The sequence below is a fragment of the Engraulis encrasicolus genome, chromosome 14, assembly GCF_034702125.1.
Source record: "Engraulis encrasicolus isolate BLACKSEA-1 chromosome 14, IST_EnEncr_1.0, whole genome shotgun sequence".
NCBI lineage: Eukaryota > Metazoa > Chordata > Actinopteri > Clupeiformes > Engraulidae > Engraulis > Engraulis encrasicolus.
In genome coordinates, this window is record NC_085870.1 from 22,798,320 (window position 1) to 22,823,777 (window position 25,458).

Consider the following 25,458-nt stretch of genomic DNA (forward strand, 5'->3'; position numbering starts at 1 on the left):
AAAACTATTGTATGTGCAACAGCTGTGTCATCCTTTGTCATCTAGAACCTGTCGGGGAAAATTGTATTTTTAACATCTGGGTTGTCTCACCCTTCAAAGAGACTGGCGTAGTCACCTTTTAAAACCGAATTACTTCAAAGTCAGTAATCTTAGGAAACTTCCACCCTGCTACACATACATACATCCCAGTGGGACACTGACTCGAAGACCTAGACCAGGGATGGGCAACTGGAGGCCCGGGGGCCACATGCGGCCCGGCTCCTCACTCAGTGTGTCCCTTAAACATAACATAATTAAAGAAATACATAATAACCAGATTTTTCAAAACACTACTGAATTAATCCATTGCAATTATACTGTTGACAGATAGAGAACACTCCCATTCTTTCCCAATCGAACCAAAATATCAGCAATCAGTAAGTAACCAGCTGCATCTCAAGCCATTTGAGTTGCAGTCGGATCCATGGTCATGTGGCCCTCTGATGATGGCGATGAAAAAATGTGGCCCTCCTTATCATGAAAGTTGCCCATCCCTGACCTAGACTATGGTTCTGAAAGAGGAAGCACGAACCATGTAACGGGGGCCTTTGGCTGTAATCTACAGGAATATGGTGGGGGGGTGTTGGCTTGGAATCTACCGGTATATGGGGGGCTTTGGTGTAGTTAAGTTTGGGAACCCCTGGCAAAGAGTATATCTCTGTCAGGCCACATACTAGCTGAGGGCTTGTGCCCATTCTAATGCCTCTGCTGGGGTTCTACTAGCAGTGGTGTAGTTTAATTGATGATGTCATAACTGAGTAGGGAGCTCTGCAGGGATGTGGCCAAGATAAGGCTTGCAGAGTGCAGCAGATAGAGGATAATAACCAGCAGAATGCATCTCACGCACACACTCACACACACACGTTCACGCTCACACACACGCACGCACACACACACACACACACACACACACACACACACACACACACACACACACACACACACACACACACACACACACACACACAGTTGTTCCAATCCACACACACACACACACACACACCCCAAGTTTGCCATTAACACAATAAATTCACAAAACCCTGCCACCTTCACAACGCTTGACTGGCTGAATTTGTATTCTGCAGCAGTCTGTTTACGATGCTGTATCCTGGCAACCACAGCTGCCCTGGCCTCAAAGCAAGAGAAGGGAAAGACGGACAGCCAGGGCTGGACTGGCCATCTGGCAGAGCGGGCATTTCCCGGTGGGCCCCGCACCCTCGTGGGCCCCTATTTTTAGAAATGTAAAGAAATGTTTTTTTGTGTGGTTTTTTTTTACATTTCTGAAAATAGGGGCCCATGAGGGTGTGGGGCCAAACGGTGAGTCAGTTCTGTGCCGCTAATTATGAGGGGGGGGGGGGGCCTTTAAGCCAAAAGTGCCCGGGCCCTATTTCAACCCCAGGCCATCCCTGAGGACAGCTGGTGGGAGAAAACAAGAGTTGGAGAGAGGAAGGAGGGAGCGAAGAACAATAAGGAGGAAGAAATTGGTGGATTTCTTAGAAATGGAAGATTGAAATGGTACAAAAGAAAGTCAGAGAGACAAAGAGAGAGTGTGTATGTAGGGGGTTTTGTGTGTGTGTGTGTGTGTGTGTGTGTGTGTGTGTGTGTGTGTGTGTGTGTGTGTGTGTGTGTGTGTGTGTGTGTGTGCATGAACACATTCACTCAAATACAAATACTCACATGTGCATTCCTACTTCTTGTCCATAAACGTGTATCATGTCTGTCTGTCTCTGTCTCTGTCTCTCTCTCTCTCTCTCTCTCACTGATTTTCTCTTTCATTCAAACACACACACACACACACACACACACACACACACACACACACACACACACACACACACACACACACACACACACACACACACACACACTCTGCAAGAATCAAAATGCAAGGAAGTGTTGAATTAGGTCTTTAGGGAGCTGCAGTGACCACTGCAGAGGACTGCAGAGAATTCACAAGATAATTTATGAGGGTCTCCATCAACCTCTCTCACAGCACAGCACAGCACAGCACAGCACAGCATGGACGCACGCACGCACGCACACACAAGACTTTGTAGAGGACACATTCACTGAAAGATTAATATGCATGTGAATTTTAATGTTTCATTTTCAAAATATTATAGGCTATATTTTATTTTGCTATTCATTTTGATGAAAATCTGCCTTCATTTTGAAGTTACAGACCCTTAACAGTGTTTAGTTTCTATAGCAACCAGATATTTCGCTCAACGGTCAGAAATAATTGCTAATAGCTCGGTTTAATGTGGCGCCTGTGTCATGTGGGTATCAAGGTTTTGTCAATAGGGTAGCAGTCAGGCGAGGATTTCTGACTGCTAACGGATATGAGTCGTGACTCATTGCCAGTTCACCGGTGATACCTCTTGGATTAACCAAGGGCCATATTGATACAAATGTCAAATGTGTTAAATGGACTGTGCTGTGTGTGATGCGCTATGATTTGCTGTGAGAGATGGGAATTGACTTCAGACTCCCTCGTCATTCCCATAAGAACCCGAAAGCTTGTATGCTTCTATGTGGACACGCTGTTTGAGAGGGGAGTCAAGGATGGGATTAACTGTGTGCCCATCTGGACCAGCCAACGATGAACAGTGGAGGATCTCTTCTTTTGTGATTAACGTTTTTTTTTTAATTAATGGACAAAATCCCAAGATTGGAAACAGGAGCATTACAAAGTCAGTGATCAACACCCACCCACCCCACCCCAATAGATACACATCACATGACCCATTAGGTCATAGTAAATTAAATAAATGAAATAAAAGAAAAGAAAAAGTTAAGCTACTACAACTAACAATAGTCAAAGCATGTTATTTACCCAATGTCATAATGACATCCAAGTATCAAAGAATTAATGCTCAAGTTAGAATAGGCTTCGGCAGGGTTAACCAATGTTCTGCTCCAAACTCTGCTAGCTACCAACGTTACTGTACATGTGTGTTAAGTGTGTGTGTGTACTGTGTGTGTGTGCGCGCACGCATGAGTATGTGCAAGTGGAGCAAAGGCCACTCACCTTCATCTTAGTTGTAATTGGAGTGCAGCGGGAGCCATCATGAGAGCCTCCCCCTCCCCCCCAGAGCAGGGTGGCTGTGGAGAGGCAAGGCCGTAACCAGACATTTTCAAATACAGAGGTCAAATATTAAGCGCTGTACTGCATACTGTACATTTAGAATGCTTCAAACACTTCAGTCAAACTCTTAAGTTGGTTTTCATTCATCACTGCCTTGAGGATAAATTGTGGCGTATACAGACTGAATGTATCAGTGTTGATCGTATATCAGTTTTCATCGTAGGCAAAACTTAACATTACTGAGAAAAAATACAGAGGACATGACCGCTGTGTCCTCAATGGTAGTTACGGTCATGGATAGAGGGAGCCAAGGGGACAGGAGCCATTAGTGATGAAATCGTGTCACATCCCATGAAGAGGGTGAAGGGTCAGGGAGTTTCTGGTCGGAGGGAGAGTAAAGAATTAAATGGGGATAGACAGAGCGGAACAAGAACCCTCATGAGGAAGACAGTGTGTGAGAGAGAGAGAGAGAGAGAGAGAAAGAGAAAGAGAAAGAGAAAGAGAAAGAGAAAGAGAAAGAGAAAGAGCATGTGTCTTTTTGGAGGACTTTGCAGAGAATGTGTAACCAATGACAAAGATCACTGGCTGAAGTTGTCCGGGTGGTACTGCAGCTAAGTGAGAAATTGAATGGGTTTTAACGGAGCTGCCTAGAATAACTTGTCTACAATATTTCTTTCCCTGTTGTAGAATGTTTTTTGCCCCAAGATATTAACAGCAAGCCTACCGAAACAAGTCGTAAAAAGAATTAATTTGAGCAATAATCTGATTTTTTTGCGCCTTTAGATTACAGTATTGTATGCTTTGTCAGCAAGCGGTATTTATGAGATCAAACAGGGCGGCTGACAGATTTTACTGGGCCCAGGACAAAGTCATCTGAATGGGCCCCTTGCCCAATGCATACAATGTAATGGGGGCCCAATTCTGGGCCCCCTGTCTCCCTGGGCCTGGGACAACATACCCCTTTGGCCCCCCTTGTTGGCTACCCTGAGATCAAATATATACATCATCCATATACAAATCAGGAGGTCCAAGTCAAGTCTCGGTACTCACCTCTGTTGGAGAGCAAGTCTTAAAATTTGCACTTAACATTTAGATAGGAGCAGCAATTCCAACTGCACACATTTAGCATCGAATAAACCCCAACTAAACGCAGACTGGCACTGAGGGACCATCATAAAACGTCATACAGAAATGGACAACCTTAACAAACCCTCATAACATTGTACAGTACACAGCCCCATGAACACAGCCCCACTTTTCACACCATCACGCTCACTGTTAATGTCTGAAAACGAATCACCCCATTAGGAAGATGTCATATGAACTCATTAGAATAAGGATAATTGTGTCCATGTTTCTGTGCCTGGAATAAATTAGCTATCCCATTATTGTCATTAGAAAATGAAATGATTGATATCATTTTTTCTGATTTAATTACAGCAACCAACATTGCAAATGCAAATATATGCATAAATGCAAATAACAGAAACGCAAGATTATACAAGTAAATTGTTTCATTAAAATGACATGGCGTTAACGTGATTTGCCCGTTTCTACAATTGAAACAAGTGAGATTTCATCTTGAAAAGTATAATTAGTAGAAGAAAAATATCAGATCAGAAGCGGCATCTCAAAACACATAGTTGGGTAGTGTCAACACCTATTATAAGCTTGCACTGTAAAATGAATAAGTTTCAATACAAACCTTCATCTTGCTACGATGGGAGGAACCCCAAAGTACCCAGAACTGCAACCATGCAATCATAAGCTCAATCTCATAGGCCCTATATATTTATTTTATGTCTACAGTATATGCAGTTGCAGCAAATGTTACTTGTCATTACAACTCACTTTTTGGTCCACTCCAAGAGTCCAAGGTGTGAAAATTTGTAAACCTTTGGAAAATACCCAGAGAAACAGAAGGCGCAAAAGTGGCGTCTTGTCTTGAATTCTTTCATATGAAGACGATTTTGAGTGTAAACAACAAAATATTTTGTCTGAAGGGGCTTTCCATTATATGGCAACCTCACCATCGGGGCCTGCAGATGCAAAAAATTGCACAAGTTCTATGGACGTGAACACACTTTGCCTTTTTTGCAGTTTAGACGAAGATGTAACTCATCTACTTAACTCTTTTACTTGTCATTACTGTAGCTGTCTGCCATTACCAAGTTGAAACTCTCGTCCACTGTCTATCTGTGGTTACTCTCACCGTGTATGAGAGAATGAACCCCAATAGCGGTGTTTCATAGCCTGGTTCGATTGCAGGAAGCAGGAAGGACATTTTCTGATCATTTTTGGAGATCATGTTGATTGAAAGGTCACTCACTAATTATTTGAACGGTTCTCAAAATAGGCTTTTAAAACAAAAAGAAAAGAACATGAGCTAATACTCAAACTACTATGCAACAAAATATGCAAAAATGTAATGGTTATAGGCAGGGCTCTAAATGAACCTTTTTGTTCACCAGCCGAAGGACATTTTCTGAAAAATCAGGATTTAACTTATAAGTTGTTGAACAAACATGTCTGACGTCTATCTATGGCGATGTAGGACCGTTTAACAGACATGTCTGACAGAACATCCTACCGTAGGATAAACCGTTTGTCAGAACACCGGCGAAAATCCTACCGGTCAACATCGCTCCACAGAAGACAGGTACCAGACGTAGTGCGGAGCCAAGTGTTTTGGCGGAAGTACGTAGGATGGCGCGCGAGGCTAGGTGTTTCATTCCTTATACCAGTGGTGCTGCAAACAATTGCTGACGCTCCAAATGGGGGTTAATATCCAGTCAGATTTGTTGGTATTGTCTGGTGGCAACATTACTGTACATCACATAAACACACACACACACACACACACACACACACACACACACACACACACACACACACACACACACACACACACACACCATAGCAAATTGGAGGGCTTAAAATGGGGCCTCCACCCTAGAGAGTGTTACAATACAAAGGTGTCCGTGGATCGTGCCAAGTAAGCTTCAGGAAATCCTTACATGGAAAGGAGTGAGTCGTATTACTGTAAATCTGGATACTTTCTGCAGAGCTTGCAACTGAATATCTTTGTACCCATCTGCACTGAAAGCACATTTATGTTATCGTTCGCTACTAGCAGCACATGCTGGCTTTGTAGGTTGCCATTGTTAAGGAAGTGGTGCTCTATGCATCAATAACCTGTATAACCCACAATGAGGGTTATATGTGATGAGAATATTATGAAAAATTACAAAATAATGCTATAGCAATTTTAAGTTGTGCCCTGACCAAAACATTCCCTAACCTTAACCTGTCATTAAAGACATATTTTTGAGAAATACCTTTTCCACTTGGTTGCTAGGCTATCAAATTCATATAATGAATGAAAGAAAACTAGCTGTGCCCAGACCAAAACAATCCCTAACCTTAACCTGTCAGTAGGAAATGTTTTTTTTGAGAAAAAATATTTGAAATAAGAAAATTCCTGAGAAAACACAAGACTTCTCTGTGTCCATCACGGAAAACAATTCCGTGTCCAGGAGCACGGAAAACAAATCCGTGTCCAGGAACACGGAATTTTGGCAAAATCCGTGCTCCTGGACACGGATTTTGTGCCCCTACCATCCGTGTCCAGGAGCACGGAATTTTTGGAGATCATGTTGATTGAAAGGTCACTCACTAATTATTTGAACGGTTCTCAAAAGAGGCTTTTAAAACAAAAAGAAAATAACATTAGCTAATACTCAAACTACTATGCAACAAAACATGCAAAAATGTAATGGTTATAGGCAGGGCTCTAAATTAACCTTTTTGCTCACCAGCCAAAATGGCCACTAGATATTAGTCTTACTAGCCAAACACATACTCACTAATGAGGACAGTAACTGGGTCTTCCCCTCTAGCCAAACTGAAATTTCACCAGCATTTGGCCGGTTGGCTTGTGTTAATTTGGAGCCCTGGTTATAGGTTGGCTTTGGGAAAAAATGGAACACTGGAACACTGGAACACTGAAGTCGATAAACGTCAACAAGTCATCTGTAAAGTCTGTGCTGGCAGAGGTAGTATTACCTAATTAAATTCTAAATATATCCACATGTAGGCTACGGTACGGTAACAGCACAGGGTTGAACACATGATTCACCTCACCACACTGCGAGCCGTTTCTCTAGCTTATATAAAGGGAATGTTCAACTTCTGGTTGGCATTTACAAGAGGGGTATTATTGCGTAATCCCCTACTGTGGTCCCTGTGCTGCGTGCCACCTCCCCTTTGATGTTCCGACTGTCAGTCGCAGAGTGAGCTCTTTCAGAAGCCGAGGGTGCTCTGTGTTCAGTGCACTTTTCATTGTGTTTTCTAATTCTGTCCTTGAAACTATTGCATCAGGCCAGGCTAGGCAAGTGTTTCATTTTGTGCTATTACTCGAGTCGAGCATCTCTCTTGTTTGGGGTCCATTTTGTCATCGTCTAACAGAGATTCCTGTCAGGGCCAGGCCAGTGCATCCTTTCGCAAACATAGAGACCGACCGTGTGCTGCTGAATGACTGGGGCATCAATCACTCACACCAGCAAGGTCAACAACACAAACACACACCCCATCTACACACGTTAGCACATGCGCAAACACACACACAAACACACACACACACATAGGCACACGCACGCACGCGCGCGCTCACACACACACACGCACACGTTCACGCACACACACACACACACACACACACACACACACACACACACACACGCACACGCACACACACACACACACGTACACATACGTACACGTACACGTGCAAGGACGTACACACACACACACACACACACACACACTCAGACAAACACACACAATCAGTTTCCAGCCGATCCTAACAAATGACGAGACAAACATTCACTGCCCAAGAATAAGCACGTACAACCCCCTGTCCAAAAAAACAACCTGAAGTAAGGGGCACTTCAACACTATATAGCGTTTTATGTCTATTTATCTGATGTGCGTGCAGACTACTAACACGATTAGTCTTCATTCATGTGTGTGCATCAGTGCAACTCATCCATAAAAAAAGGAAACTGCACACCATCAAAGCAATGTTGTCAAAGTCCTCCCTTTGAACAAACATTGCTCCCATCTGTCAGTTATCTGGTCGCACGTGCATAGACCACACAACACATTTGAACAAGGTGTGGGTTGGCATAATAGCTAGAGGGGTCACTGTAGGACAACCCCACACATGAAGTATTTATACAGAAGGAGCCATTTATATGTTGCTGTTACATTGCGCTGTTCTATTGCATATGTCATATCCCCAGATGGAAAATGCTGAATTATCGTATCAAAACCTCTAAATTATCGTTTTTGGGGGCTTTTTGGGAGGAAATTATCATTCAAGACCCAAATTCTTGTTTCAAGGCACCTAAATGAACTGAATGACATCTCTGATGTACTTCATGTTTTCGATCATGTAGAGGTCCAAATGGACAAAATTATGGTACAAATATGATAATTATCGTACATCTGGCAACACTGCCTCCATGAGACTTTCAGGCCAGTTACAACCAGGCAAGCACACTAGGGAATTGCCTAGGGCCCCCCGCTGAGAGAGCTCATGGCCCCCCGGTGCCCCCACTTCCATGGCCCATGTGCACATGTGCACAACCACCCAAATCCACACTCTGAATACTCTCTAGAACATGATGTAAGCCACTGAATATTGCTCAGGTATTACAAGGCATTGTGATATTATGATGACTCTTCAGGCAAATGCGATGTCATTACCCAGTCTTGTAGGCGAGGTGGAGAGAGAGAGAGAGAAGCAGAGGCAGTCTGGGTAATGAGGGCAATATGTCATTAATTGTCGTTACATAAGCGTCGCCAATAAAGCCGCGTTTGAGACAGTGAAAGCCGACTGGCTCATCAGTCAAAAGGAAAAGAAAAGTGAGGTATTACGTAACATCCTGTAGCCTTCTCTGAGCCTGTGGACACAAGTCTTTAAGAAAAAACACAATGCCATGTCACTGTAACAAGGCAGAGTGATCGGGGTAATCACAAACAAACTTTACAATTTGCCTCTGGAGTCCACAGACAGGTCAGATCGCCTGCAAAATCAGGAGATTAAAGAAAGAGAAAGAAAGCCCAACCGGGTCACTCCAACTCCCATTGTCATTGTGACACAGCACTCCAAGGGGGCAGCTCCCAATGGCACCCCAAGGGAGCAGTGTGGCGGGACGGTACCATGCTCAGGGTACCGCAGTCATGGAGGAGGATGGGGGAGAGCACTGATTAATTAGTCCCCCCACCAGGCACCTGGCGCGTCGGGAGTCGAACCGGCAACCTTTGGAATACATTAGATAGATTGTGGGCAGAATCCAGGTGGGAAGAGTAGGCTTGGGATGGATAGATGCACCACGCTTCTGATCCGAGGCCAACAGCAAGGAAAAGACGGAGATTTCACCGCTCGCAGTAACACAAGACCATTATTCATTTTACAGATTTCAGTGATCCAGGCCCATTGTTCATTTTACTACACACAGTGATCCAGGACCATTGTTAATCTTACCACCCATAGTAATCCATGACCAGTGTTTATGTACCACTCACTGTGATCCAGAACCATTGTTTATTTTTTCCCTCCCCGCCTAAGAGATCCAGGAGGATTATTAATTTTACTGCTCACAGTGATCCATTACGGGATTTCATTTTACAAGTCACAGTGATCCACTACCTTTGTTTATTTCGCCAATCACAGTGATTCAGGATAATTATTTATATACTGCTCACAGTGATTCAGGACCATTGTTCATTTACCACAGCGATCCAGTATCATTGTTCATTTACCACAGTGATCCAGGACCATTGTTCATTTTACACAGTGATCCAGGACCGTTGTTAATTTACCACAGTGATCCAGGATGATTGTTCATTCACCACAGTGATCCAGGACCATTGTTCATTTACCACAGTGATCCAGGATCATTGTTCATTTGCCACAGCGATCCAAGACCATTGTTCATTTACCACAATGATCCAGGACCATTATTCATTTACCACAGGGATCCAGGACCATTGTTCATTTTACAGCACACAGTGATCCAGGACCATTGTTCATTTTACCGCACACAGTGATCCAGGATCATTATTTATATACTGCTCACAGTGATCCAGGACCATTGTTCATTTACCACAGTGATCCAGGATCATTGTTCATTTACCACAGTGATCCTGGACCATTGTTCATTTAGCACAGTGATCCAGGATAATTGTTCCTTTACCACAGTGATCCAGGATCATTGTTCATTTACCACAGTGATCCAGGATCATTGTTCATTAACCACAGTGATCCAGGACCATTGTTCATTTAACACAGTGATCCAGGGTCATTGTTCATTTACCACAGTGATCCAGGACCATTGTTCATTTACCACCGTGATCCAGGACCATTATTCATTTACCACAGGGATCCAGGACCATTGTTCATTTTACCGCACACAGTGATCCAGGACCATTGTTCATTTACCACAGTGATCCAGGATCATTGTTCATTTACCACAGTGATCCAGGACCATTGCTCATTTATGGCAGGAATCAAGGACCATTGTTCATTTTACTGCACACAGTGATCCAGGATCATTATTTATATACTGCTTACAGTGATCCAGGACTGTTGTTCATTTACCACAGTGATCCAGGATCATTGTTCATTGACCACAGTGATCCTGGATCATTGTTCATTTACCATGGTTATCCTGGACCATTGTTCATTTAATAAAGTGATCCAGGATCATTGTTCATTTACCACAGTGATTCAAGATCATTGTTCATTTAACACAGTGATCCGGGAAAATTGTTCATTTAGCACAGTGATCCAGGATCATTGTTTATTTACCACAGTAATCCAGGAAAATTGTTCATTTAGCACAGTGATCCAGGATCATTGTTTATTTACCACAGTAATCCAGGATCATTGTTCATTTACCGCAGTGATCCAGGATCATTGTTCGTTCATCACAGTTATCCAGGATCATTGTTCATTTTCCACAGTGATCCAGGGTCATTTATCATTTACCACAGTGATCCAGGACCATTGTTCATTTTACCGCACACAGTGATCCAGGACAATTGTTCATTTACCACAGTGATCCAGGACCATCGTTCATTTACCACAGTGATCCAAGATCATTGTTCAATTACTACAGTGATCCAGGGTAATTGTTCATTGACTTCAATGATCCAGGACAATTTTTCATTTACCAGAGGGATCCAGGATCATTGTTCATTTGCCACAGTGATCCAGGATCATTGCTCATGTACCACAGGGATCCTGAACCATTGTTCATTTACCACATGGATCCAGTATTATTGTTCATTTACCACAAGGATCTAGGATCATTGTTCAATTGACCGCACACAGTGATCCAGGATCATTGTTCATTTTACCGCACACTGTGATCCAGGGTCATTGTTCATTTATCACAGTGATCCAGGACCATTGTTCATTTACCACTGTGATCCAAGACCATTGTTCATTTACCACATTGACCCAGGATCTTTGTTCATTTAACCTCTTTGAACAGAGCCCATGTCACAACCTTACAGTCACCAAAATTGCAATGTTGTCATGATATAGTTGAGTATTTTCAGCAAATAGTGCAAGGCTAACATAAGGATTTAAAATGAAGCAACAGTGACAAGTTACAGCTTTTATCAATTACACTTTCACCCTATCATACAGTTCTACTGTATGTATTTGTGCATTTTGTGCATACGATATGGGCTTGTACAGTGAAAAAAAACTGTTCTTCATACCCTTTAAAAGTACCTCCTGTAAAAGAAAAATAGTTATTTTCAATAGTTTTTCATCTTATATCTTACAAATATATTTATTGGCTCCCATAATTGATGATTTCTGGAGAAGTGCTGAAAAGGACGACTTTTGACAAAATAGGCTGGTAGGGCAGCCGTGGCCTAGTCGTTAGAGAGTTGGTCTTTCAATCTAGGGGTTGCAGGTTTCAATCCCCCCCCCCCCCCCCGACCTCTCCCTGCATCTCCATCAATGGCTGAAGTGCCCTTGAGCAAGCCACCTAACCCCACTTTGCTCCAGGGACTGTAACCAATACCCTGAAAATAATAATTGTAAGTCATTTTGAATACATGAAAGCGTCAGCTAAGTGTAATGTAATGTAGGCTACACAAGATATTGAGAATTGAGAGAAAATTGCTGGTAAAAACTAATAGGATTATCATTCTCATAGTTCATTGTGATCTGTGGTGTAGAGAGAGAGAGAGAGAGAGAGAGAGAGAGAGAGAGAGAGAGAGAGAGAGAGAGAGAGAGAGAGAGAGAGATGCCCATGAATACAATGCCACTTAGTATGCATATTAGAATCAGCAGGGGACATGATTGTATAAATTTGAAGTATCTGCCAAATAAGCCACTTGTTGAATGATGGAAGACACATCAAAGAATAAGACCCAAGAATAAAAAGAAATACTGGTGAGGGGGAATTAATTGGGCAAACAATTTTGTATTGAGCTAAGAACATGGACTTGCAGAGCCTTGATTTGTTAAATTGTGAGAATAAACGAAAGCTGAAAGGTTACTGATTTTATTAGCTCTCAGCAAGTCATTAATAAAGTATGATTGTTTAGCAAGCATTTTTGATGAGTGTCTTGCAGAACTCATCAATTTATATTCAATACTCAGAAATGTGCTGATTTGCGAGTAAATGACAATTTTATTACAACTCTTCATCTTCATTGGGCCGTGAGAGGTCTGTTTCAACTGGGACACAAATTACGTTAAACAAATTAATCAATCTTTTTACTTAGGCTACTAAAATTATCCATTTAATACTTAAAGATGAAAACAGAGGGCTGTCTCTCTGTGGTTGTCTTAACTATGACTGACAGTCTCTCCCCCAACCCCAAGCCTCTATGACTATGCTGCACACTCAGAATCTCTTCCAGTTCTTGACTTTCATCTGCTCTGTCGTTTCCCTCGGTCAGAATGTCCTGATTTCACTCTTTGCACTCCATTGCACATTATATAAATAACAGACTGTAGTTTTACATCGATACTTGACCCTGGATCTCTTCCTTGGACTATGCACAGTGACTTTGGCACCTTTGACACTTTGGACACTTTTCTAGTTTGTGTGTGTGTGTGTGTGTGCATGTGCGTGTGCGTGTGTGTGTGTGTGTGTGTGTGTGTGTGTGTGTGTGTGTATAATGGGACGTAACTGAATAGCAGTGAGCACTTAGTAAGACGAGTCCACAATTCAGATAAGCATGCGCTTTATTGAGACGAACGTGCAACTTCATAAAGTGAGGGCATGCTTTACAAAGTGAGAGAACGTTTTTTCAAAGGGGTACCCAAACTTTTTCATACAACTGTATGATTTTCGTGACAAGAATATATTTGATCATCCTAAAATCGCCAATGCTATGCTATGCTATGGTACTCTGACTAACTATAATGAAGATAAGTGAAGATGACTGATTCAAGTGCTATTTACTGCGCACACATACGTACAGTATGTCTATTATTGTGTCATTAGCCATGAACGCAAGGCTACATTTACTTGTGCACCCCCACTGCACCATGTCTAATAAATGCCCCCAATCAGCACTCCCCCCCCCTCCCCCACCCCACTGCTTCTTAGCAGGTGAACCATGAAATTGGCCATCTCGGATGTCAGGTCACACGTCGCGTCTAGCGCTGTAATCACTCAGCGTAAGATCTGGAAGTCACTTCTGATTACCGGCACAATTAGTGCTCCACCAACCCCCGATGCTGCTCTCCTTGACTACTTACCCTGAGCACACAGCGCAAAGAGTTGGGCTACACTGCTTAACCCGACTCTATTATAGCCCCCAACCATAACACCATGAGTACGGTATGTAAGTGTATTTAAGAATGTTTTACCCTATCTCCAAATGACTTCTCTCACTTTACATTCCGGTGATTCACACTTCTATTATGGCTTTTCTTCTTTTAATTGCATCTGCCGCCACCAGTCCCATGTGTGCAATGAAAAAATCAAAATACAACCATTAATACTCTCCATAGGATTTCACTCAAATCTCACACACATCTGTTTTAGACATGGTGCAGACTCAAAATGTGAAAGTTCAATATAAGGCAAGGATGAAACAAACCCTTTTAAGCCCTATTCATGATCTTTCGGGCCAACACGGCCCGTTCTCAGACACTCTACAGGAGTTTAACCTGCTGTACACACTTTGGTGGGTACATGTTCAAACATTAATGGCTGTTTTTTTTTAATCTTCTTTGAGTGAACAACATAACAGCCAAAAGTCCCACCCAGAATTAGAAAATTAAGCAACATAAAAAAACATGAAACTTTTCATTGACATGGACATTTATATGTATCTGTATGTAGATACAAGATCAGCTGTGCTTAGATCAGATGTATGACACTATTGCAGATGGCAGTTTCTACTGTAAATGCATGAAATAGAAAGGGGAGGTTACTCGCCTAGGGCGCCACAGTGACTGGAAGCGGCCCTGCTGCCACCCTTTAGTAGTAAGAGGAGACCTGACTTTTTTGGTGAGTCGTGAGTGTAGTGCTGTGTAGGGCTCAGTACTCTTGCACTGTGTTTTAGAGGGATAATTATGAGACTCTGTTCCAGAAGGCTTCTGTAATTACTGCTGCCTGCTTTCCTGAGAGAGAGAGAGAGAGAGAGAGAGAGAGAGAGAGAGAGAGAGAGAGAGAGAGAGAGAGAGAGAGAGAGAGAGAGAGAGAATTCTGTCCTACTCCCACCGCCTGGTGCTTCCCTTTCTTGTCCATCTCAGGATACAAAGCAGGCTCCATGGCAACTGGTTGCTATTAGATACTGCTGGGCCTGTCGCCATGGCAGCAGGGTTTTACTCGCTCACTCTCAGCTCAGCAAAGTCTCCCTCTCTCCCCATGACCTGAAAAGCACTTACCAAATAGAAAACAAAGGTGCCATGCGAAACCACACAGTCATTAAGTATCAACCACAGGCCAAACACAACAACATCTTAATGTTTACTGTATAGACTGTACTGCTAGCAACAACCACATCTTAATATTTACTGTACATATACTGTACTGCTAGAAACATTGGTGATTACACAAAAACACACACAAGCACTGCACACATGTAAACATCAACGCAATCATGCACTAACACACGCATGCCTGCACGCAAGCACACACAACCTCTCTCTCTCTCTCTCTCTCTCTCTCTCTCTCTCTCTCTCTCTCTCTCTCTCTCTCTCTCTCTCTCTCTCTCTCTCTCTCTCTCTCTCTCTGTCACACACACACAAACACACAGACACACACACACACACACACACACACACACACACACACACACACACACACACACACACACACACACACACACACACACACACACACACACAGTCCTTGAAACACTTGATTATTCCAAGTTTTCCACGTTCACGCGGAACTGACCTGTGAGTTGAGAAACACTTCAGTGTCACCCAACTGCATAATTTCAGCTCAGAGGGCACTTCTTTGCCCGTCTCTGTCTGGCTGGGTCAACACCCAAAGCACACACAGAATACACAAGCAACTGTACCATAAAAGCTATATCTCAATACCTCTACACAAAGCAGAAGATGCCTCATAGCTGTAGCAAGTGTGCCATCAGGGATGATAGAGAAACATGTTGGCAATGGTCATTAAATAGCCTACTGGTTTTGACCAGCAACCCCTCACCCTTATGTAGCAACTGTTAGCAACGCTATTGAAAAAAAAATACTGACTCTGCCACTGCTTCAAACTAATTTGTATAGGCATATGTTTAGAAAAATATCCAGATACTTACACGTGAAAGGGATTTTATAGTTTGTCTAAGCAACTCAAACATCAGAAGAACATGCTTATTGATCATACTACAGGTATGTGACTATACCGAATAACTTGTTTAAAATCTGTGAAATTACTACGTACTACGTAATTCATTTTTGGTCTAGATCCTCGATGCCCTTGAGCTGGGTGGGAGGAGTGAGCTCAGCTCTGGTTTGAAATGAGTGGACCAATCGCTAACACTTGACGTTCGTGACGTATGTTGTCATGCGCCCAAGTGCGTTCACTTACTGGCCGGCCGTCTGGTGGACGACTAAACCTAAACCTTCCCCAGAGAAGCGTAATCAGACCATTTGTAAATTACGGAGTAATTCAAGATGAATGGTCTGACTTGTCAAGCTACTAAATCGCTACCCATTTCTTAGTTCCCTATTGTGCTTTTCCATACATGGGTTCACCGTGTCTATAAACACGATGTTGTGAGGAGGGTCAAGACACTGGCAGCCAACCACGTGAGCTTTTTTTTTACACCGAATTTTTGAGTGGTTTCCAACAATGAGCGGTTGAGTTGTGCGCAGCTAGTATTGCGCAGTCAGAGAAAACAAACATTTACAACTCATGTATAGCGGCCTGTCTGTCCTCATTGGTTCAGCTGATACTACAAGTAGAGGTGCTTAACTCGAATCTTTGAGGCGTCCGGGTTGATTGGATCATTCCAAGGAGAGTATCCGGATTAGACGGATCACTCGGATCACACGGATCACTTATTTAAAAGGCCTAAATAAAAATAAATAATAATAATATATTTTTTAAAACGTTTCTGCCGTTAAATAGCTATGCCTTTGTTGTTCCATTTATCAATTCATGTTGATAAATCAAAGAGTAAGACAGTTTGATCAACAAAACTCACTTTATGAATGTCACAGTTAAACTCATGCTGCGATCCGACCCACCTCTCCTCACTGAACATGCGACCACAACTCGAACAGCCTTTGGCAGCAGTGAAACGCATGTTCCTGATTTTGCAATAAATAATGTGTGTGTTTGTATTTAAGAAGACTAAAAGTCAAATATTTGGGAGCAGAAGTCTAGTTGAGCAGGGATAGTCAGGAGGCGAGCAGCAGATGACCACTCGCTTCCGCTGCCGAGTTACCTTGCGACTCGCACACTCGTGGCAAAAACGAAACTTAAGCGTTGATCCGATCCGTAGGGGATTCGCTGCTACCAACAACTCAGTCAGGATTCGTCTCACCGAGTCGCCGAGGGCACCACTGCTGAGAGACTCGGACGAGGGGAGTGACAGCAGTGGCTTTAAAGACTGTAGCCTACGCTGTAACGCAGTGAGTGATAGAGTCACGTCTGTAGACTATAATTTCCCTAAGAGTAGCCTACAGAGTGAGATGTTAAAGCGTTGGCAGAGCACTGTTAACATTTAGAAATGTAGGCTAGAGCTCAACAGAGTCAGAAGCACACACATAGGGAGCGGGGATCCGCGACTCAATTGGCCACAACAGGCTGGACGGATCAAACAGGCTCGATGAATGACGAGGCGGGAGTTGGTTCAGTTTTACTCAGTGAGTTTTCGTGACTGAACAGCATACTAGGGAGATTAGAGAATGGCTGTTGTAGTCAACTAAAGAGGATATATTCCGGTTTCACAGTTTATCGCGCTGTAACTGCCATTTTGTTGACATATTAATGAAATGCCGTCTGACCCGCCTTTGGCGGATCAATGCACGACAGCCATCCGGTATGTTCGGGTGAGGTCTTTACCCGGCTCTCCAACCGGATCCTCCGGGTTTTATATCATCTCTAACTACAAGCAACAGCAGTGGGAATTAGGAAAGCCTTGTCTTATTATGGACAGACTCAGCAACATCACAGAAGAAAAACAGCATGGAGGCCATGCATGTCAATGAGGGAAGTACTGGTGGTGAAATCAGAATAGAAAAAAATCACATTATGTTGTGAATTATGAGTGAAATAAGATGCATGATCGAACAAGCACACAGTAGCAAGACAAAGCTACTGTTTTTATTTCTGTGGCCAACTGTGTGTGTGTGTGTGTGTGTGTGTGTGTGTGTGTGTGTGTGTGTGTGTGTGTGTGTGCGTGCGTGCGTGTGCATGTGCGGTATAGAGTGTGTTTAAAATAGCCTCATCACTACAATGATCCAACATTCACAAACAAGGGACTGTTGAGTTGATTTGAGATATATTGTCTATGCTTACTGTGTGTGTGTGTGTGTGTGTGTGTGTGTGTGTGTGTGTGTGTGTGTGTGTGTGTGTGTGTGTGTGTGTGTGTGTGTGTGTGTGTGTGTGTGTGTGTGTGTGTGCGTGTGTGTGCGTGTGTGTGAAAGATAGAAAGAGAGAGAGAGAGAGAGAGAGAGAGAGAGAGAGAGAGAGAGAGAGAGAGAGAGAGAGAGAGAGAGAGAGAGAGAGAGAGAGAATTTAAGTCAAGTGTTTCCTTCACCCTTCTCTTCTTTTTGACGTTTTCCCTGCATTATTAATGGGAATATATGAAATTGTGATTCTTTCCAGGAGTCAGTTAGATTAAAGGTAACTCTGATTTGTAACTAATTAAAGTGTCATCCAATTGAGTGCCTCCAGGGGAGCAGCTGTACCATTTGCAAATGATTTAGCAACATCTCAATTAGCCTGAGCTCAAATGAAACAGGAGTTTGTTTTCAGCTCAGGGTTACTTCAGGATATCAGCGGAAACCTCAGGTGTGCTGTAAAATATCACAATGTCTACTGACAGGCAACAACAAAATACCCTGTCAATAACTTGCAGCACCAACACCAACACAAAATCCAACACCCAGGGACAATACGTGATGTTTTTATACCTGTTTTAAAGACATACAATAGTGTGTCAAAAACTGTCATCACTACTGTCTTATGCACAAAGTACTTGAAACTTCAATCATCAAAACATGCTTTTCTCCCTCTGGTGCAGTCAAGAGGTAAGCAATGTTCGTCAAAAAGAAATGTTTCTTAGCATTGTCAAGTACTAAAATGTCACACATTTTTATGTCCTTCATGATCATCCAAAGCGACTTATAAATCATTTAGAAACAGGGTATTGGTTACAATCTCTAGAGCAATTTGGGCCTTGGCACTGTCTTCAGCCATGGATGGAGGTGTAGGGAGAGCTAGGGTTGGATTCGCAACTGCAACCTTCTGATCTTAAGTCCACCTCCCTAACCACTATGCCACAGCTGCCCCATCAATATCAATCGTGTATCAATAGCTGATTGAGATACAATCAAAAGGCTGAATGGTTGGTTAGTGGATAAGTGGGTATATAGTGCATGGTTGATTGGGCGACAGATCTATGGTTGGGTAGGTCGCTGCTTTGATAAATACATCTATGTCATATCTGAAATCTTAATAGAATGTCCATGTAATTACATGTACATCAGCAATTATTTAGCCTGGCTGAAACACACCCTCACTGGAGAACAAGCACAAGTGGCTAGAGCTCCACACACAATGGGCCAAATAAGGCCCAGGTCCATGTCTGCCCTGAACAAACAAAAAAAAACGCTTGTTTGAGTAAAGGCTTTTAAAAATATAATTTTGAATAAGATGAGTGCCTTGGACTTAATCCTTTTTTCCCCTCACACCAAAATTCCTGAGCGCTTCGGATTTTTTCTTCACTTCAAGTCCCAGGTCCTTTTGGTCTAGTTGGTGATTGATGATGTTCCATAAGGGACTATTTTATAGCCTCTAACATAGGGCCAAACAATATATTTTTCCCTCAAATTGTAAAATAGACTGTCTATCACTGGAGCACTTTTATCACGGGCAGTGCAGTGGACAATGTTACCACAATGTTACCTGTCAAATTGGTATTTCGGATTGATCAGCCTTTTGTTCTAAACATGCGCTGTTCCGTGTTTTTTGTTCAAAGTTCAAACGCATGATGCAATTGTGGGGAAAGAGTGAGACTGTCACATCTCAGAACTGACACCAAGTGTCACCTTTCATGAGCTACTGCAGCAGTTGCGTTGTCATTTACAACCGTTTACAAAATATGTAAGTCTATGTTTTTTTTATTAATGAATTATTTCTTATTGTCTCAGACTCAGACTGAATAAAAAAGAGAGAAGAAATGACCAATGCGGTCAATACGAAAATAATTGGAATAGCAAACAGCATAAAGTGTCATCAGTATAAAAATCAATTCTGTGTGGCCTTTGTACTGTCTTTCATCACCATTTTTCTTTGTCTTGAGACATTGTTGCCATGGTGCAGGAGCTTAGGGGGTGGTGGCGAACATAAATTCATACCGCAAGTGTTACGTATTTGAAGTCATGTAGAATAGACAATTGTGCTATTAGACACCTGGGGAAGTGGAATTTGTGGTATTGGTATTGATTTGGTATAGAGCAGTGATTTTTAAGGTGGGGGCCCGGGACGCTAGGGGGCCCACAGCAGGTTGGCAGGAAAAGTATAGCAAAACAAAATAAATAATTGAATAAATTGAATAACTAAAGTAAACCAAATTAAACCAAAAATAAGCTAGACCATCCCAGTGGGGCACTGCCTAACATTCTACTGTAGGCCTATAGGAGAATTAGTCTATATGACCATGGCATGCGCTGATACAGTATGACCCATAGGCCTACTGCACAATCACATACATAAATAACATGTACACAGATACACACAAACGCATGCACACACACGCGCGCACAGCACGCATTTACGCCAAGCTGACAGTTGGTCTGGGTCATCATAATCCTTCAACATACTCTCCTCCTGACCAGTCATGGGCAAATGGCAAACTTGATTCATTAGTTAGGCTACAATATTAATAATGACCTGGTTTTAAATGGGCTCCAAGTAGGATTAAAAGTTTAATTAATCACGGTCCCGAGTCAGTCTATGTTTAGCGAGTCATTAGTAAGTGAGTGACGCCTTATCGCGACCACTTCCACGGTCCGCTGTCAGAAAACCCCACAAGCAACTTTTGACAGTGTCAGACCGAACGAGTGTCGTGGGAAACATCGCTTTACATACCGTATTCAGATTTGTATCAACTGCTGGCATTCCGTGATTAAAATCAGTCTCAACGTAAGTTTATTTCAACAGCATTTTTTCTCAAGAACCTGAATGCAGCGTATATGTCGCTGCAGGACACAATGGGTTAAATGACCAATTCAACTAGCCTGGCGCTCCATATGCACTTCCGCCAAGAGACTTGGCTCCGTACTAAGTCTGGCAATTGTTTTCTGTGGAGCGATGTTGAGCGGTAGCTAGGATTTGGTCGGCCAATCCTCCCCAGAAAACAGCCAATAAGCGAAGAGACAGGTTGGTGATGGGAAAAGGGGGAGGGGGCTTATGGTGATGACGTAAAACACCTGCGCTATGTTGTTGTTTAGTAACTGTCTGTGATTGGGTGAGATCTGCCCAATCATTTCAAACCAGAACTGAGTGCAAATGTCCTGCTTCTTGCAATCGCGTCAGATCAAACAACCTTAGTGTTATGTGTTATGTGTTATAGTGTTATGGGATGGTCAGGACCAGGCTACAATTCAACCAGATAATGATTCATAACCAGGCAATCACCTGGTTGAATTGGACTTACTTGTAGCATGTGGAGTGCGCACACATCCAGGTAAAACAGCAACAGTGTGCGGGCCTTCTTCTTCTTTCGAAGTGGACGTACAACCAGATTATTTGAAATTTGTGGCAATGGATTGTAAACTAATGATTTCAGTTTGCCACCCCCACTGCTCCTCGCCCCTCCTCTCCTGACAAGCAGTGCAGGGGAAGTGAGCAGGCATATCTCAACGTTCTGACAGAAGTAATTGTTTGCAGTTGTTTCAGCTGTCTGTCACCAGCCACAAAACCATCAAAACAAGAGGCTTTCAAAGGCTTTCAAAAGCCTCTCTTCACTGTCAATCCACTCTAACTTGGGGCTGCTAACCTGTGTGAGCGCGCACACACGCACACGCACATGCACACACACGCGCACATGCTCAACACTGTGAAAAGGACAGTTTACTCTCTTGAGTTTTATTCTATGCTTCTACAAAATAATAAAGAATTTATAGAAAAGATCTCTCTCTCTCTCTCTCCGTATCAGAGAAGACATAGAGGTAGCTGAGTCTTCGCATTGTCTGAATTCTCAGCAGATAACTGCATAATGAGCAGGCCCATATGGAAAGGAATGGTAGATAACTTTTTATTATTCATATAATGTACTGGATTTATATAAAATAATATATGTATGATTTATTTCTGAAAGTGGACCCTTTGGGTGTTTTCTCAAACAGGATTATTAGGGGGAACGAGTATGAATTAAGTTGTGCTGTTTCCACGTAGCAGGATATTTTTTTAGCAGGGTATTTTTTTCTCCTGCTAGGTGTAAACGCAACATGTGGATAAAAAAAATCCTCCATTGTAACAAATGCGTTTCAGCCCCCCAAACAGGATATTTTTTTCTCCTGCTTTTTATACCTGGATTTTTAAATATCTGCTACGTGGAAACGGAAGGCCAAAACCAATGCAAAACCAATACAAGCAGGATAAAAAATATCCACATATAAAAATATCCAGCTACGTGGAAACAGCACCTAAGTTGTGCTTGGCATTTACAGATTATGTGTATGACACAATTACTGTCTTCAGATAATGTTTGTAGTTTTTCCTTATATTTCTATGAAGCATACAAAGAAAGTAATTGTACTCATTATCTGTAAATGCCATGTACACTCTGTACTATATTCATACTAGTTTCAGCTAATAATTCTGTTTCATTAGTTCACTATCTGAATTTGGATCAAGCATGTATGCATACATACTTCTTCATCTTCATTCTTCATCTTCATTCTCGTTGGAGAACGGACTCCTCATGATAGTGCAGCTCTCGTAGGAGAGCGACTGTTCACGCGGTGGAAACCATCATCAAAAAATGCTTCAAGGGTCCACGTGGACCACTGCACTCAAGAAGCTGAGATAGTTAGATTTATGTGGCATATTGGGCACGATCGCTGGCCATGGTGCTGAAGTACTGCCATGGCTGAGAAATGTCTGCGCAGCAAATATTCTCGAGCTCGAGAGTACGGGGTGCCACTGACAGCTCGGGGAGTATCTGCACCCACAGATACTGTATGTGCGAAGTCTGAGCGGACACCCCTTTGGTTTGGTCAGTCTGAATGCACTGGCATATCTCTCTCTCTCTCTCTCTCTCTATCTCTCTCTCTCTCTCTCTCAAATAAAACTTGGTACAACAAACAGCCCACTTACTGTAGATTCTAAGCAAAGCATACATTTCAAACAATTACAGTTTGATTAATACTATATGTACTGGTATGGAGTGCATTTCAATATACCATACAAACATTTGTGTAAATGATAATGTGACAGACTCTGTATGTACACACATTTGGCTGTGTTCTGTCCAATATTCATAGTGTGTAGTGTACAGTAGCACTCTTTTACTGACTTGAGTTCCGTAGGTCATGGCACTGCATATGATGTCAGTGGTGTAGTCTACATAGAACGCGGGTATACGGAGTATACCCACTTCTAAATTTCAGGGATTTCAGTATACCCACTTAAAATGTATCGATCCATTATTATGAATAGCACAAATATATACAGGATACCCACTTAAAAAAATGCTCCTATATACAGTATACCCACCATAAAAAAGTAGACTACACCACTGTATGATGTATTGTGTTGCCAATGCACTGAAGAGCATTCGCCGAATTGCCTCTATTGTTGAGTCAGCAAGGATACGATGGCTTATTGTAGATTAGTAAAAATGGGATTCTGTCACCTTACTGTATATCTCACATTGTGGGTGAAAGTGCTCCTCTGTTTGAACCCGTTTGGATGCCATTTTCTTTGCGTCTGCCAGTTTCTTTAGCCAGCTTTTTGGCTTTCATAGATCCTGTATTCGCTCTCTCTCTCTCTCTCTCTCTCTCTCTCTCTCTCTCTCTCTCTCTCTCTCTCTGTCTTTGTCTTTTCATTTAAGATTCACCTGGTTTGTAAAGAATTCAAAATGGAAAGAAGAATCAAGAAAAAATCTATCAGTATTCTGCTAGTCATTCAGTAGGGTTATCTAAAAACACTCAGGCATGACAGACATTCCCAAAGATATCCCTCTCGTCTTGCTACACCCTCCCTCTTTCTCTTCTACAGCCCCTCTCACTCACTCAGTCATCTCCACTTTCTCAGAAACTCCTGCATTTATCCCGATCTTTCTTCTTCACCCCCCCCCCACCCCCAAATCTACTCCTCTGTCCCTGTTCCTCTCTCTCCTTCTCTTACTTCAGGACAGAAGAAAGAAGGAAACGAATGCTCTCCCGTCCCGTGTTGCTATGGTGACTAGTCTTTGCAGTTGGTCTTCAGCATGCTACCTTTCAGACTGAATGGCTTTCAGTCCAAAGGACCAGTGTAGTGTGTGTGTGTGTGTGTGTGTGCGTGCGTGCGTGAGTGTTTCTCTGTCTCTGTCTCTCTCTCTTTCACTCACTCTCACACACACACAAATTCTAATATAGCAGGACTCCAAAAACTCATGTGTTAATACAAGCAATCAAATCGTAGAACTGAAAATTAAGACCTTTTCGGGAGGGGTGGGTGACAGTGCTGCCAACAGGTAGCCTATTTGGCGGCTGTATAGTTTGTACGTAGATGACAGGAACAGCGAAGGGAAATATGTCTGAGCGTGATCATCCCAATAGTGCTGAACAATAGTGTGGCACTGATGGCTGCTCTGCTAATGTCTGTTATTAGAAAACTGGTGCAAATGAGTGCAAGTGATTGGAGCATTTGAAATTTGCAGGATTTGGAAACTCAGTATTATTATTATTATTATTATTATTAGACTTACATTTACAAACAATAATGCCAGAGATTCTAGGAGTATTATGATAATGCTGTTGCTTGTGTTTTGTGATGTCAACATAGGGGCAAAGTTGGTAAAGAAAAGAGGTGGGAGCAGGGCTCTAAATTAACTTTTTTCATCACCATCCAAAATGGCTAGATGTTAAACTTACTAGCCAAACACATACTCACTAATGTGTCAAAGTGGCTGGTAAGTTAGTCTTTTCTATCAGCCAAACTGAAATTTCACCAGCATTTGGTCAGTTGGCTGGTGTTAATCTAGAGCCCTGGGTGGGAGATTATGTTGTGTAAGTGACACTGTTTTGGAGCAAATAATGGCAGAGGGGACAGGGGAAAGGGGAGTGCTCGTGTCTCCGAACTCTAACCAATCACCTAGGAGGTATAGCCAATTTGATGGTTCACTGATACGCATGTTTAAATAGTACACAGTGCGCTGTTGTGTTTTCCACCGGCTACTTGATATTGTTTTCTTTCAATGAGAACACTTTACTTATGTAGCCTATTTGGAAAGCGTATTGCTAATATTTACCTAACTGTTGATGAACAAAACATTAAGAAATGTTTTTAATTTGTATTTATGTTTTATCAATGCTTTATACAACATCTACAAATATGTTCAGGATTTTAACAAACCCTTTAACCTTTTAATATATTTAT

At 42.4% G+C, this 25,458-nt stretch overlaps 1 protein-coding gene across 1 annotated transcript; it reads right to left on the reverse strand.

Annotated features, from left to right (window-relative positions):
* Positions 1-262: 262 nt before the first annotated feature.
* Positions 263-20,712, reverse strand: LOC134463011 (keratin-associated protein 10-6-like). Its single transcript, XM_063216268.1, has 9 exons — positions 20,660-20,712; positions 15,423-15,530; positions 14,899-14,901; positions 7,838-7,952; positions 5,973-6,059; positions 2,056-2,088; positions 1,816-1,906; positions 933-1,042; positions 263-277 (listed from the first exon to the last, which is right to left on the reverse strand). Exons 1-9 carry the CDS (start codon positions 20,710-20,712, stop codon positions 263-265), a joined length of 615 nt encoding a protein of 204 aa, XP_063072338.1.
* Positions 20,713-25,458: the final 4,746 nt, after the last annotated feature.